The sequence below is a fragment of the Euprymna scolopes genome, chromosome 8, assembly GCF_053919585.1.
Source record: "Euprymna scolopes isolate OS-2025 chromosome 8, ASM5391958v1, whole genome shotgun sequence".
In the NCBI taxonomy this organism is placed as follows: Eukaryota; Metazoa; Mollusca; class Cephalopoda; order Sepiida; family Sepiolidae; genus Euprymna; species Euprymna scolopes.
Genome location: NC_136489.1, coordinates 132,398,749 through 132,415,020, shown reverse-complemented (window position 1 = coordinate 132,415,020; position 16,272 = coordinate 132,398,749). Strand labels below are relative to the sequence as shown.

Genomic DNA, 16,272 nt, shown 5'->3' with positions numbered 1-16,272 from the left:
CTTTTCTAGCACAGCATATTTTTTATGTAAAACTTAAATACTGTCTATTAATTCATCTTTGCACTCAGATAAACCTTTTCACAGAACCTACTTTAATTATATTGGAGAACGAATATCTTCCTGCACATTATTATCTCTTTATTTTAATAAACATGTCTTTATTTCTTTCTTAAAAAAAACAAAAAAACTTCTAATTTAATAAAAACTAACGTCATAGGTGTTAGTTTTGTTATAGAGTCGTTGATTTAATTTGAATAAAATAAAATATGCATCAGGTGTGCTTGAAAGCCAAATCACAATGCAATATTACGAAAATAAACAAATATTTGTTTAAAATTTATAATTTAAATATATTTCAGAGTCAAACTCCATCCTCATGTTTTGTGCATCTTTTGCTTTTTTTTCTTCTTTCTTGCCATGTTGTCAAGTTGGAGAAAGAAAAGTCAGTTAGTAAAGATCCGTGCGTTGTCTCTCAGCGGTTGTATTTTGAAATGTCAGAACTTTACAACATGGCAAGAAAAAAGAAACAAACAAAAGATGCACAAAATACTGAGGATGGAGTTTGACTCCAAAATATATTTAAATTATAAATTTTAAACAAGTAAAATATTTGTTTATTTTCGTAATATTGCATTGTAATTTGGTTTTCAAGGGCACCTGATGGATATTTTATTTTAGTTAATTTTAAAGTAAGACTGTAAGAAAATTTTATTAAGCTATAAATGTGACTTTTGTTTATATTTTTATGCAAATAATTATTTAAAGTGCAAAATATACATTTAGAATATAATGTCACATGGTCTGTTTATAAAACCAGGGATGTTTTGTATCTGATTTTAGGGTACCTATCCTATTTAAAATCCAAATGATAAAAAAATATTGTACTTTGCAAACATCTGTCACATGTAACATTTTAAGTATGCGTGCATGTTTTCTTTGTTAGCATATGTCAGGGCATTTCATGTTTGTACATACGTTATCACCTTTCACACACATTTAAAAAAATGGAGATCATCTGAAAAGCAAAAATGATGTTTAGTAATTAATGTGATGTTACTATGTTAAGCTATCGCAACGTTACACAATTTATGATTTATTCTTAAATCAAATTATATCACTTCCTTGACTAAAACAATACAATTTAAAATACATACATTTCGAAAAGTCGAATTTTATTGTATTGATTCGAAGACTATTTAGCTGACAAATATTTTTTACGTAAGACAGTATATTTATTGTATAAAAAAGAATTAAATTCCTATAATTTTAAATATCCTTTATTTTAAAAACTTTATCCCAAACAAGGCATCTTGCTACTTGAACGAAAGGGCTACTATATAAGGAGATGAATGAGATGTTAGTTTACATTCCATTTAAACTTACGCATTCTAGCACAGTTAGGGAAACAGGGAGAAAATTCCAAAACCTAGCAGTCTGAGGGAATAAACTATTAGAATAGGTTTTCCGACATTTCAGGACTTTTAGAGTGAAGAGGTGGGAGTACAGGTGCAGTGAGTTGATTACAAGACATTCCATTAAAATACTTGTAAAAGAGTTACAGGGATGAAATATTGCAGCGATATGACAGAGGTTGTTTAGTTGATGACGACTCTTTTTTTTTTTTTTTTTGTGTGTGTGTGTGTGTGTGTACACGTACGCATGAGCAAATCGTGGCTTTATACAGATACAAGATACTATCAAGTGTGAGTGTAATAGAGCCGCTGACGCTTGTAGTAGCAACTAACGTAAGTGCACGCATGTGAAATTCTCTTCCGTTTGTTTGTTTGCCACCTGACTACAACTTGGATGTCTTCAAGTCCAATATAAACAAATTCCTGATGAACCTCTCCCTTAAGTGAGACACTTTATCAAATCTCCAATACTAACTATTACTCCAATACTATCCTATTGATTACTGTACATGCAATAACCCTTATCCCTGAGTGGCTTCTAGGCCTTCGTAAGTGGTGACCTCCATGTTAAAAATATGTAAATGACCAAGCTGTCTGCGTGGTGTGACGTTACAACAGAGTCAAAGGACACCCTTGGACAGAAGTTGTGTTTAGAGAACCACATGTTTGAGATGTGTTCGGGGAAGCAAATGTATTCGAGATGTGTTCAAAAATAGAGGTGTTTGAGACGGGTGTTCAGGGAAGCACATGTTCAAGACGTGTTTGGAGAAGTGATGTTCATAACGAGAGAAGCACATGTTCGACACGCGTGGTTGGCGTTAGATCGGGGACGAAAAGTCGCACACGGCTGGAGAAGAAGAAATGATTTGCGTAATCATTTAGAAAAATGCGTCGTTGGAAATACCAGATATAACAGCTTTTGTTTAAAACCGAAAAAAACAAGTTTCTTCCTTTCCTCTGTTTCTTTCACATAACGATTATGTAACATGAGTAATGTTCTAGCATGGTAAAGGACCCCACCTTCTTTGCAGCAGCCTTTGCAGTGTCCTCAATGCATTTGTTTCAGTTCATATAATAAATGAATAATGACAAGGCACATTTTTTTTTTTTTTTTATTTAAAGAATATTTTGCTGCCAATGACAATTATTTTCATGGAAGAATAACGTAATTTCTTAATAACTGATTTATTTTAACAGGAATATTTATTATTAACAGCAAATCATTCAGAATAATGTCAAAAGCGCTGTGGAACTTCCACAGGGCTCCACAAGTCATTTTATAATCCTGCTTGTTTCTTTTGTTTGCACTCGTGTTATGCGTGAATTTACTTTTCCTTTTGATTATTGCTTGTAGTGCAATCTCGTTAAGAGTCCTTTAGATTTGAACGATGAAGAATCTTCCCTTTATTTGGAGCAGCAAAGAAAGATGTAATATGTTGCATACAGTGAAAAGATGATGTGGGATCAACAACCTTGTGCCACACTGAGGCAGGTGCAAATGAGAAATAAAAAAATGTGCGGATACAAACATAAAAGTATGAGGTGGGCAACAATGAACTGATTTTAAGGTCAAATGATTAGGCAGGTACATACATGGAATAAAAGAGGGGAAAAAATAGGATTTTTATCTCTTTTCTTCAACTGCAAGAGAGATCAGATTAAATGCACGTTTTCCTAGTTGAACTCCAGTCGAACACACACTATTTAAGATATATTTATGGACAATTCTTTAAGTTAACACATGACACATTAGCATAATTCATTCCTAAAAAAAAAAAAAGACAATATGAACAATGGATAATGCACCTTGTGTCTTGAATTGCAAGTGTAACAGGTTGAGCCAAAGAAGAAAGGTTGAAAATTTAAACAATAATCAAAACAGCTCAGTTTAAATTATATATCTATGCTACTATAATTTTTTTTGTGTATTAGGTTTCATATTAAAAACCTTTTTTTTTTTTTGTATTTATTTAAAAAGAAAGTACCACTTTGTCATATATGAGTGGTGGAATTGCAGTCATCTGCAAAAGATCTAGCTAATTTGCATTTTAGTTAATTCCCTATTAGTTTTTCGGTTTTCTTATGGGATGAGCATCTTTAGTTAACTATTACGTGTAATTATATTCATGCATTACTTGTAATAGTTGTGTAAAAAGGTTATAGTAAACACAGACCTCTTTCTATATATATTTATATATGTGTATATATATTTGTTTAAAAAATTTCCCTACTAAACGCTCCAAGCAACATGTCATTGTCCAAATAACGTCAGGTAAATACCATGAGTAATTGCAATAAATGAGTTTGAGGACTGATCTATGAGATATTTTAACCAAACAAAAGACAGTATAACTAATTGCACAGAGTAAATACTCTGGAGAAAAATACTAAGTTATATGTAGGACAATAAGATCGGAATGATGACCCAAACTTAAGGCGAGGCTCTTTCTCATACAACACTGTAACAACACTGATAAAATTATTAAAACCAATACTCTCTCTCTCTCTCTCTTTGCCTAAATCAGTTTTCCTTGTTCTCATTTATTCCGTCTTTTTTAAAATCTGTTAGCATGTACACATGCATAATCACATGCCATTCATGCAAATTAACAACAAAATTTGGGGAGGCTCCATGTTTCGACAAGCTTCTGGGCTTGACCTTTACTCCTGATCTGAAATGGAACATATACATCAAATCTGTTAGCAAAGTCGCTGGAAAAATCGTGGGATCCTACTTCCGCTTTAGTAGATATCTCACTCCTAATGCAATTATCTATCTATATAAGAGCCAAGTACGTCCAATGATGGAGTGTTGTTGCCATATCTGGGCAGGAGCTGCTAGAAGCAGCTTATGCTGCCTTGACAGAGTTCAAAATAGACTTTGTAGATTAGTGGGGGATGCCCTCTTCTCTTTCCTGCAACCTCTTTCCCACAGAAGTGACGTTGTGAGCCTGTCTCTGCTTTATCGTTATTCCCATGACAAGTGCTCGTCTGAGCTCCAGTGTATGGTCCCCCCTCGCCAATCTTTCACGAAAAACATCCGTCTAGCTGAAACCATGGTCAATAATTTTCCCACTCTTTATCTGTGCCTAAACCCAAACATAGATTCCATGAACAAAGCTTCTTTCTCAGAACTGCACGCCTGTCGAACTTTCTTCCGTTAGTTTGTTTTCCAGCTGACTACAATTTGGTTGTCTTCAAGTCCAACATAAACAAATTCTTGATGTACTGTCTCATTAAATAATCCAATTTATCAAATTTCTACTACTAACGATTACTAAGAAATTATCCCATTGACTAGTGTACACACAATAACCCTTATCCTCGAGTGCCCCCCCTGGCCTTGATAAGTAGTGACCGCTTTGTAAAAAAAAAAAAAAAAAAAAAAATCTGAGCATGAATTTTATTGCTACTAATTTGCATTAAATAACTCCAAAAAGGGTTGATATACCATAAAACAACAAAACCAAACAAAAACCGATCTATATATTCACAAAAGTTCTAGTAGCAACTTTAAAGCTCATTTATGGCTACTTTATCATTGGTGGATATTACTTTCCTATACATTATTACATTTATTTCCATAGGTATTTTGGATGTGGCTTGACCATCCCAACTAAATTGAATGGCCAAAAAGTGCTGGATTTGGGCAGTGGAAGTGGACGAGATTGCTATGCTATCTCTAAGCTTGTTGGAGAGACTGGGCAAGTTATTGGAGTTGACATGACAGACAATCAGGTAATGGTTTCTTGCATCTTTCCATCCCATCAGGCTCAGTATATTTTAGGTTTCTTTCTTTTGTAGATTGCAATTTTTTTTGTTTTGAAAAATGACGAAAAATACCCGATTAGATGTTGCTGTTGTATATCCATTTCCTATGATTATCTTTTTTTTTATGTGTTATGCTACAAGCTACGTCTGTAAGTAGAGAAACCAAGCCAATTACTGTGGTGGACATTAAAGTCACCAAATACATGTACCTGCGTGCTAGTATGTACAATTTATATATGCTCGTATCTACTGTAAATATGTTCATATTTCTTTTCATGTCACCCTTACACCAAGGTCAGGTTTTTAAGTGGGAGATCTGGTTAGTGTCAACCCCTGTAGTTTCTTTCTTTTTGGTTACCAAGATCTGAAGGGGGAATGCGCCAGAACGATATCTCCGCGTTGCTTAGCGATAAATTCTTATCTTTATTTATTTTTATTATTTATTTTACTTTATTTTATTATATTTTTATTTTATTTTAAGCTTTTTATTTTTTTTATTCTCTAGTAATCATTTGGTTTCTAAGCATTACAAAAATGATGTCCTTTTATATAAAAAAACAAACAAAAAACTTTTAACGTCTCCACATTTTAGTCAATTTCTGTCGCTTGTGTTTCCGTTGTTATGGTCTGAAATGTTTAAAAAGTTGTTACAAACTTGCCTTGTGCAACTTGTACAAATCTGGGCGGACTAAAAATGAATAAAGAAAAAAAAAATGTCCACCTTATCTCTTTATATGCCTGCAATGTTACCACTTGATATGCAAATGAGATGCTACTCGTTGGAGATAAAAGAGGCCTGTTTTTTTTTTTTTTTTCAGAGAGGGTGTTCATTTTGGAGTTGGATTTTGAAGAAGTAAGTTCGATCAACAGAAGTGCTTTTGAAGTTGACAGTAATAGCAAAGCGTTGAGTTTTTGGACTAAGGAATTTTGGCAGCAGTGTGTCAGATCTAACACTTGATATGCAGATAAGATGTTTCTGGTTGGAGGTAAAATAGGCCTGATTTTTCAGAGAGGGTGTTCATTTTGGAGTTGGATTTTGAAGAAATGAGTTCGATCAGCGGAAGTGCTTTTGAAGTTGAGAGAGTAATAGCAGAGAGTTGAGTTTTTGGACTAAGGAATTTTGGCAGCAATGTGGTAAATCTAACAATTGAGACTTGACTAATTTAACTACAGTTGTCAAATATGCTAGAAAAGTTGTCCTAAAAGTCCTTCTTCCTTTATTTCTTCGATTTTCTTTTGCCTAAATGTCTCCGATTGAATTCCATCACCGCTAAAACAGGTAAAAATCTCTGCTATTGTTCTGACTATGAGTCACTGCATATGCTTTACGCTTTTAGACTTTGTCAAATCGTTTTCCTCTTCATCTTTGACTTTGCCGTTTCTCCTCCTCGGCTTTTTCATCCAGTGATTGCTTCGTCTTCCTCTTCTTCCTTGGTCATGATCCTCTTCATACAGGATTGTGAGGGAAGACGTTTGCTGAGAGTTTCTAAGTGTTTTATTTCTGAAGAGACTTTACTTACACAAGCGAGGGAGACTAAAGATCTTGTAGCTCATTAATTAGTTAACTTACGAGGGGGCGTGCAATATGTAATGCCCCTGACCCACTTCCAATTGTCTGATCTAGCTGAAATTTTGCATGTGCAATGATTTCTATCTCCACGGGTTATGTGGCAAATTACAGCTCTGAACTAATTGTAGTTTGTTTTACAGGTGTTTGAACTGAGTCAGGTGTGAAATGGAGCCTGTTAAATGTTGAGCAGTGATCCGGTTTTTGTATTTAAAAGGATGCACACCACAGGAGACTTTTGATGAAATGAAAGAAAATTATGGTGATAATGCCCCATCATATGACCTTGTAAAACGCTGGCATCGTGAATTCAAACATGGCCGGAAGTCTGTGGAAACAGCTGCCAGACCTAGTCACCCCCCTTCTGCCATTGATGAGGCATCTGTCCGTCAAGTTGAGGCTGCCATTTTGGAAGATCGCCGCATTACTATTCGCCAAATAGCCCAAGATGTCAAGATTAGTACAGGGTCTGTGGAAACTATCATTCATGACCATTTGCATATGCGTAAGGTGTCTGCCAGATGGATTCCCAGGTTGCTCACACCATTCCAGAAGTGAGAACGCGTTGAGTGCTCGAGGATGAATTTGGAGATGTGCCAAGAAGATGAGTCAAAGTTTTTCAAAAGATTGATTCCACAGGATGAAACCTGGGTCCATCACTATCATCCAGAGACCAAAGCCCAGTCAATGCAGTGGAAGCACTTGGACTCACCACCTCCAAAGAAGGCAAGGGTGCAGCCCTCCACTGGCAAGGTCATGCTCACAGTCTTCTGGGACCAGGACGGAGTAGTGATGACAGATTTCCTGGCAAAGGGTACCACAATTACAGGAGCCTATTATGCTTCACTTTTGAGGAAATTAAGGGAAGCTATCAAAATCAAGAGGCGGGGCAAGATCAGCAAAGGTACCCTCCTCCTGCAGGACAACGCTCCAGTCCACAACTCGCATGTCGCCAGATCAGAAGCACGGGCGTGTGGTTATGAAATCCTACCCCATCCTCCTTACTCTCCTGACCTTGCACCCTCTGACTTTCACCTCTTCCCAGCCATGAAGCTGTTTTTGAAAGGAAAGTGTTTCCCAGATGATGCAGTCTTGATTTCTGAAGTCACGTCGTGGTTGGAGGACCAACCTGGGATGGTCTACAAAAACGATCTCCAGGGCTGCATCAAACAATGGGAGAAATGCATAACTCTGGGTGGTTCCTATGTAGAGAAAGGCTAATAACTGTGCCAAGTTTCGTTGCTCTACTGCTATGGGAAGTGGGTCAGGAGTATTACTTATTGCACGCCCCTCGTATCATCTAAAACAATTGAATGGATATAATGAACAGAGGTCTTGAGAGGAGTATCAAAGTTTCCTTACAGCATTGGGGGCGATGTGCCTTGCGCAGATTTCATGGTCACTCATTTTCTATGAGTACCATATGACTTCTATGGACATACTCATTTCAAACCTTTGTTTCTTTCTCAACTCGACAAAATGTCACCTCATTTTTAATCTAGAAATGTTTTGTTCACTCTGTTTGCCTTCATACTTTGTGTTTAACTTACTAGGTTATCTATTTATGACTTGCCTCTGAGAACGATTCTGTTTTATAAGTTCTGTCACCATAACTTGCACTGCCTGTTCAATTAAAAACTTAAATGTTGCTATTCAGGGCCATTCCTAATGTAACATCTATTTTATTAATTTTATTTATTCTTATATATCTTGTGTTATTATAGTTTTGTGTGTGTGTTTTTGCAAACGCTTGTCTGAATATGGTACCCAAGCAACAGACACTTTGACTAGTGATAAAAGCTAGTCTGCAACAATATCAATATTCATAAAAAGCATTAAGTAAAATTATACAGTAGTTATATCTTGAAACATTACAAATCTTAAAAATAGCCAATCTTTAACCAATTTGAAATTCGATAGAGATTTTTTTAAATTTAATTTTTTTATTAAAGATAATGTTACTCTTAAAAGGGTGCTTTATGTTGATTAAAGCATTGTGTGTAGTAAGAAGTTGAACTTTTTTAAGGCGATGGCAATACAGTTTTACTTACAATGTTTTATAGGGAATCATATGATGCAAAGATAAAATTGCTCGACTGAGCTCCAATCTTTTGTTCCCTAAAAAAAATAAGGACTCATCTAATTGCCACCAGTGCGAAGAATTTTCAGGATGTTATAGTGTAGTGTTTCAATTTATTTTTATAGTGTAGTATTTTATTTATTTTTTATTTAAAATGCTTTTTAATGTTACTTCAACTACAATAAAATACTCCTATGAATTTGTTATTGTAGCTTTCACTTGCGCGTCATTACATTGATCATATTCTTACAAAACTCTGAATATAGAATTTTATATATCTGCATGCGTAAAATCAAATCGAATTTCCATGAACAGAATTTCTTTCCAAGAACTTCCAATCTGTAGAACACATTACTTCAACTCTAATAACAACAAATACTTGTCATAAATCGCCCACATATGTAATAAATGTTCATTTCAGTCATCATTTCCAATGCTCTCATAATATTCAGCATCATTCAGTTATCAATCCATCACCTCATTAACCCTTATCCTCAAATGGCTCTTCGCCCTAGTAAATGAAGACTTATTAGTGGAAAAAAAATATAAATATTTCTTCTATGAATTAAATATGTTGCAGAATTTTTGAGATGAAGAATAATAAATTTTATTATTTGGATTGCTATTCTCATCTTTGTTTCTGAATGTTTGAATGTTGATAAGTTGTATTATTTCGATTATTTGAACTACTGTTCTCACTTTCGATGCAACGTTTCGACTGATATAGCCTCTGATCTTCTTCACGTGTATCTTGTTGAACACAAGAATTTTGGTGTTGAATGTGAAAATCTGTCGGGAATTTTGAACGGAAACCTTTATTTAAAACATGCGGGTAGCTTGCTCTCGATCTGTCAGCCATGATCGGGTGGAAATCTTAATTAATTTGTAATTGTATTCTTAGTAAAAATACCAGGTTGAGAAACTGGTGCGATCTTTTCTTCTCTCGAGGGTAGATGGGACTCTCTTAAGCCATGGTAGGCACCCCATGTAATGATGGCGTCACAATAAAAAATACCCTTGATAGCCCTGGCAAAGCATCAAGTATTCAGCTACCTACAAAATTTGAATTACACTACAAACTTGTGTAGTGAGTTCAATCTCGGCTAAGGCCATGCTGACTGGATGGATTCTTAGTATCGTCTGCACTGAGGATTGAACCTTCAACTTTGGCTGCAGGTTGTATAAGCTTGTGGAAGCATTGTGGGAATAAAATCCAAAGTGAGAATTGAGGTTTGAATAATGCAAATAAAACAAATTCTCATTTTAGTTGTTGTTTTCGCATTTCAGACAATGTAGCACCAGATCTTCTTCAGGTGCATATTTTCGAACTTGGGAATATTTGTCGATCTCAAGAACTTATACAGAATTTAGAACCAATTCTTTATTTAACTGACGGGCTAATATCACAACACGATTAGGTTTCAAACTCTCAAATTTATATGGAACCATAAAATTGTTGAATAACAATCAGTTCTAAAAGGTAGAAGGTTCAATCCTTACTACAAGCGATAATAACTAAGACTAACGTAAAAATTATTAACATATTTACCTAGCCATGGCTGAGACGGTGAGATTGATCTACACTGACAGGAGAGTTGAAAATGAATCTTGGATTTATTTTCAACAACATCCTTCCTTTATTTTCTTCTTTAATCTTCAATTTCCATGAGCAATGATTCTGAAAAATAGGTAAGAATTGCTGTTTTCTAGGTCAAAATCTATCAAACACTTATCATTTTTGACTGTGAAGTAGATTTTTAAGTTCCTTACATCAAGTGGATTTATGTTTTGTTTGGAGCAATTTCCATGAAAAAAAAATAGACGAATAACAATATTGAAAAATTTTCAATTAAATATTAATTTACCAATATAGAATGATATAATATGGTGTGATGTTTTCGTTTTTATTTTAAAATCCTTTTTAATATTACGCGATTTGTCAACAACTAAATTAAGGTTAAAATACTTCTATGAATTTACTTTTTGCAGCTTTCACTTGCCCGTCGTTATATTGATCATCACATGAAGGAGTTTGGTTACAAAACTCCGAATATAAAATTTTTGAAAGGATATTTGGAAGATCTTACCGGTGCTGGACTGCAGAATGACTTTTTTGATGTTATTGTGTAAGTAGACACCATATTTGTTTTGATATTTGCTGTATGCGATTTGATTGGCTTACAAAATTTCTAGAAATCTGAGCAGAGAAAAATTAACGAAAACACAACATTTTCAAAAACCAATTAAAAACAAAACAAAAGCAACAAAATACACAATATACGAAGTGTGGATGACATTTGTTCACGGCGTTCAATTGCTAATTTTATGCATTCTTTTTAAAACGTTTTGTTGCCAGTCTTGTCTTCATGAAAACTGAGCAGATTTGCATTCTGTGTTATCAAAAGAAAATGGCGTTTGCTTTTAAATTTACGCTGGAATTTACAAATAATGGGGATTTCAGACATGTCAGCTGGAATGTTTCTTTACTCTGTTGTTCATCTGAAACAAGGTTTGGTTTGGTTGTTTTTGTTTTACGGCATATCAACCCTTTTCAGGTTATTTAATGCCAAATCCAGTGATTTTGAAGAACAATTTTTGGTCAGAGTGGACCTGGGAGCAATGGCAATTAGAGAGTGGCTCCACACTCCCCAAAGCCCACAAGCTGGGGCCTCACCACTGGATATAGTTTAAGGTCATATCCGTGACCCTCAAACAAGCCATAATACTACTTGGATGCAAGAAGTTTCTATTTAGGACAATGTTTACAAGAGACTATAAGATGAGTGAGATATCAGTTTTCATTACATTTAAACTTCTGCATGTCAATACAGTTAGGAAGCAGGAAACCGGGAAGGAATTTCAAATTCTAGCAGTCCGAGGGCAGATAATATTAGACATTAGAGATCTCTACACTGAAGGAGTGAGATTTTGTTGCTAAACGGGTTTATTGGGCTAGGTACATTGAGGGGCACAAGGGCAATGAGTAAATTTTATTAAAATACTTGAAAAACAAGCACAGAAATGCAAAATTGTGGTGATGGGACAGGGGTTGGAGCTTAGTTGACAGTGTGGTACCTATTAGATTAGAGACTAATTTTTGGACCCTGTCCAAAAGGGAGAGACTAGTGGTGGATATACCAGCCCAAATGTGGCAACAGTACTCCATGCAAGATGGTAGAAAAGAATTGAAAGAATCAGGATTCGACTATGAGACAACATCAGAGACAATAACACACAATCGATAATCTAATGCTGTCAGGAGTTCTAAGACAATGAAGCCAACAAGGATGACATCTGCATTCTGAGTTAGGTAATGAAACCATGGATTGATCAGGAAGCTGCATTAGGTCGTATGTTATGTTCCAACAAGGCTAGCACCCTGCTCCACCAATCAAAAGACTCAGGCCTGGACTTTGTTGACTATATTTTACTTTACATCTGATCTTTCAACTTGCCTGAATGCAACCCTCTTGACTTTTTTATGTGGAGCATAGTGGGAAGACACACACAGAGATTTAGCTGTTACAAGAAGGATGAACTGATGGCCAGAATCACTAGAGCCTGAAAGCGTTTAACTCAGTGCAGAAGGTCAATTCCACATTCCATTGATATTGGAACCACAACCCACTCAATCATCTGCCTGACGTCACTTCCGCCTAAATTTTATCATTTCCGATTCTTACAAACCAAACTTATTTCCTAGCAGGTCAACAGCCTAGACATAAACCTATATTCAAATGTTTTTACCAATATTTGTACTAGTTAAAGCACATACAAATATTTAACATTAACACTAGTTGTAATCGAGGTGATTTAAGAAAAAATTTTTTTTATAGGAGTCACTACTTATCAAGGTCCATAGGCCACTCGAGGATAAGGGTTAATGAGTGTACAGTAGTCAATGGGACAATATCGTAATCTTTAGTAGTGGAAATTTTGTAAATTGGATTACTTAAGGGGACGGCTTATCAATAATTATGTTGGACTTGAAGACAACCAAATTGTAGTCAGCTAAAAGTCAGGCAAACAGAAAAGAGTTTCACAGGTGTGCAATTCTAAGAAAGAAGCTTTGTTCACGGAATCTACGCTTAGGTTTAGGTGCAGAGAAAGAGTGGGGAATTTATTGATAGTGGTTTCAGCTGGACAAGTTTTTTTTTTTTCGTAAAGTCAAGACGGGGGAACAATAGATTGGAGCTCAGACGAGCACTTGCCATGAAAATAACGATAAAGCAGAGACAAGCTGGCAACGTCTCCTGTGGGAAAGAGATTGCAGGGAAGAGAAAAGGGCATCCCCACTATGCTACGAAGTCTATTTTGAACTCTGATTTACTGTTAAAATGTTTTTGACTCATAATGGGGTGTAGTTATTTATTTGTCGCCCACCTCGGCAAAATGTGGCACAAGGCCGGAACGTGGGGATCCAGCAGGCTCCCCTAAACGAGAGGCACTCCTGCAATTGTAAAAATTGCCTGAGTAACCCTGTCGGCATTCACCGGTAGGGGCACCTCAGGCAGTAAGCAATGAACTTACTCCACCGGAAAGCCCAGTGGCAAGGCCTGGGAGGGTGGACCTCCTAGATATTACCCAGGCGGCGTACCTCAGTCCAACAGGTGCTGGGCCGGTTCCCGGCCCTCACCTTGACGAGTACTACTACCCTGTCTCCCTGCAGCCGAAGCCGCTAGGAGACCTTCCCCATCACGAGTAATGAGGGTATGACTCCAATGATTTCTACGATCGTTTTTATAACCACAAGTTATAATAACCAACCAATCAGAAGCTTCCAAAGTTACTATAAAAATTTTTGAATTTTGGATTCAATCAGTTCGTCGTTGTCAATGTCACGAACCTGCATCTGATTCTTCGCCGCCATCTTTGTTACTAGAAATTACTTAACACTCAAGATCAGAACTGATTCTCACCACCATCTTTGTTCAATATAATGTCTCAACACTTAACATTTACTATAAACTTACATTATGAACTGAACTGTTTATCATAAAAATAATCGAATCATTTAAAAAGTATTTTTTCAGAATCTAAAAAGGTTGATGAAATTTTTAGAATTTAACCAAAATATATATTTAGAGAATAATGTTCTTTAATTGAAATTCTGACCAAAATTTGTATACATATAGAGAAACTAGCAGCAATACCTGAATTTGTCTGGGAAAACAACTTTAATATTAGCATACAGATAAAGTGTTAATTTAATGTATTTATTAACTAGTTCTACCTATTAATATTTAGTGTTAATATATGCAGCGAATATTACAAAGTAAACATGATTTGATGATGTAACTTCTCATAAAATAGGGTTTCTTAAAGAAACTATCCATGCAAAATCCAGTACCAAGAAAATAACATCTGACAAGCAACAAATACTAATTAATTTGTATAGAAATATTAATTACCTTGTCACAAAGCAAATTATTAAAATAAGATCTTCCAAAGTATGACCCAAATAATTGTCCCCCTCAAAAAAGTATATCAAAACCTAAAAAACAAAAAAACAAAATGAAAAACAAAACGATCACACAGTATGAATAATTAAATCTCATATGCTGAAAACAATTTCACAAAGAAGAAGCATTATGAGAATTGCTCGAATCAAATAAATAAATAAAATAAAATAAAGCTTGACTTGAGATGACCTAAGATCTGGAGAAGACACAAACAATATTTATATAAGTCAAAAATCGTCAAACATGAATGAACAAACAAACAAGTACGTCCAAGGATGGAGTACTGCTGCCATATCTGGGCAGGAGCTGCTAAAAATAGCCTATCCTGCCTTGACTGAGTACAAAATAGACTTTGTGGTTTAGTGGAGGATGCCCTTTTCTCTTCCCTGCAACCTCTCTCCCACAGAAGAGACGTTGCAAGCCTGTCTTTGTTTTATCGTTATTTCCATGGTAGGTGCTCGTCTGAGCTCCAATCCGGCGTCCCCCCCCTCGCCAATCTTTCATGAGAAACTCCCGTCTGCCTGAAACTACTGTCAATAATTTTCCCCACTCTTTATCTGTGCCTAAATCCAAACGTAGATTCCATGAGCAAAGCTTCTTTCTTAGAACTGCGCGCCAGTGGAACTCTCTGCCACTTGTCTGTTTCCCACCTGACTACAACTTGGACGTCTTCAAGTCCAACATAAACAAACTCCTGACAAACCGTCCCCTTAAGACACTCTATCAAAACCCCCAATACTAATGATTACTACAATACTATCTCATTGATTACTGTACACGCAATAACCCTTATTCCTGAGTGGCCTTCAGGCCTTGATAAGTGGTGACCTGCATGTAAAAAACAAAAAAGAAAAACAAACAAACTTGTAGAATTAAATAGAGACCCTACAAAAATAGTTCATGCATGTTTAAAACATTAGTCATTATTTTTTTCTGCGTTTGCCGCTTGTATTAGAGCCAGCTTTGGATTTCGGATTTCTTTCTCTATCATACATGGTCAAAAGCTTAGCCAGGATTGCATCTAGCTATCTTGATGTATTACTGTGGTCTATTCAATCATTTCTCAACCCCTTTAGCCTTTTTTAAGAACCTTTATCCTGAATATCATCTTTATGATAGTGTTGTGCTTTTGTGGGCATTATATGTTCGTACCAGTACGACTGATTTTCCCCCATTTTGCATAACTGACATGTTTGAGTTTGATAGGACTGGAATCCCAACACAAAATATTTGTCTCCATGACTAATAATTTTCTTTCTGCTTTCTTTGTCGACGGATATCACCCAAACCATAGAAAACTGTAGTAAAAGTTTGAAACATCAATATTTTATATTAATAAACATTTCATATGTTTTAAATATCAATGCATCTATTATATATCACTATTAAATATGAGACAAACCAAAGAAGCATTAGAATTGTCAAAGTTTCAGATAAGCCCTACTGAGCTCCAATCTCTCGTACCCTCTCGCCAATCTTTCACGAGAAACACCCGTCTGGCTGAAACTACTGACAATAATTTTCCCCACTCTTTGTCTGTGCCTAAATCCAAACGTAGATTTCATGAGCAGAGCTTCTTTCTCAGAAGTGCACGATTGTGGAACTCTCTTCTGTTTGCCTGTTTCCCACCTGACTACAACTTGGATGTCTTCAAATCCAACATAAACAAATTCCTGACAAACCGCCCCCTTAAGTAAGACACTTTATCAAATCTCCAATACTAATAATTACTACAATACTATCTCATTGATTACTGTACACGCAATAACCCTTATCCCTGAGTGGCCCCTGGGCCTTGATAAGTGGTGACCCCCATGTAAAAAAAAAAAAAAAAAAAAAAAAAAAAAAAAAAAATGAATCAGTCAAACTGACACAAATCTTGGGATTACACTTTCCACTGTTAACTGAGTGTTTAGCCAATTCAAATACATCAGAAAGGGAAAATAATTTATCTAGGTCGACCAGGACACTCTGAGAGCC

General features: G+C 35.7%; 1 protein-coding gene across 1 annotated transcript in view; it reads left to right on the top strand.

The window, feature by feature from the left end:
- LOC145283772 (arsenite methyltransferase-like) overlaps positions 1–16,272 on the top strand; it is a 46,563-nt gene that overhangs the window by 11,347 nt on the left and 18,944 nt on the right. Inside the window, exons 3-4 of the mRNA XM_080132829.1 lie at positions 5,000–5,150; positions 10,820–10,956. Coding sequence (XP_079988955.1) covers positions 5,000–5,150; positions 10,820–10,956 — 288 coding nt within the window. The remainder of the gene's footprint in view (positions 1–4,999; positions 5,151–10,819; positions 10,957–16,272) is intronic.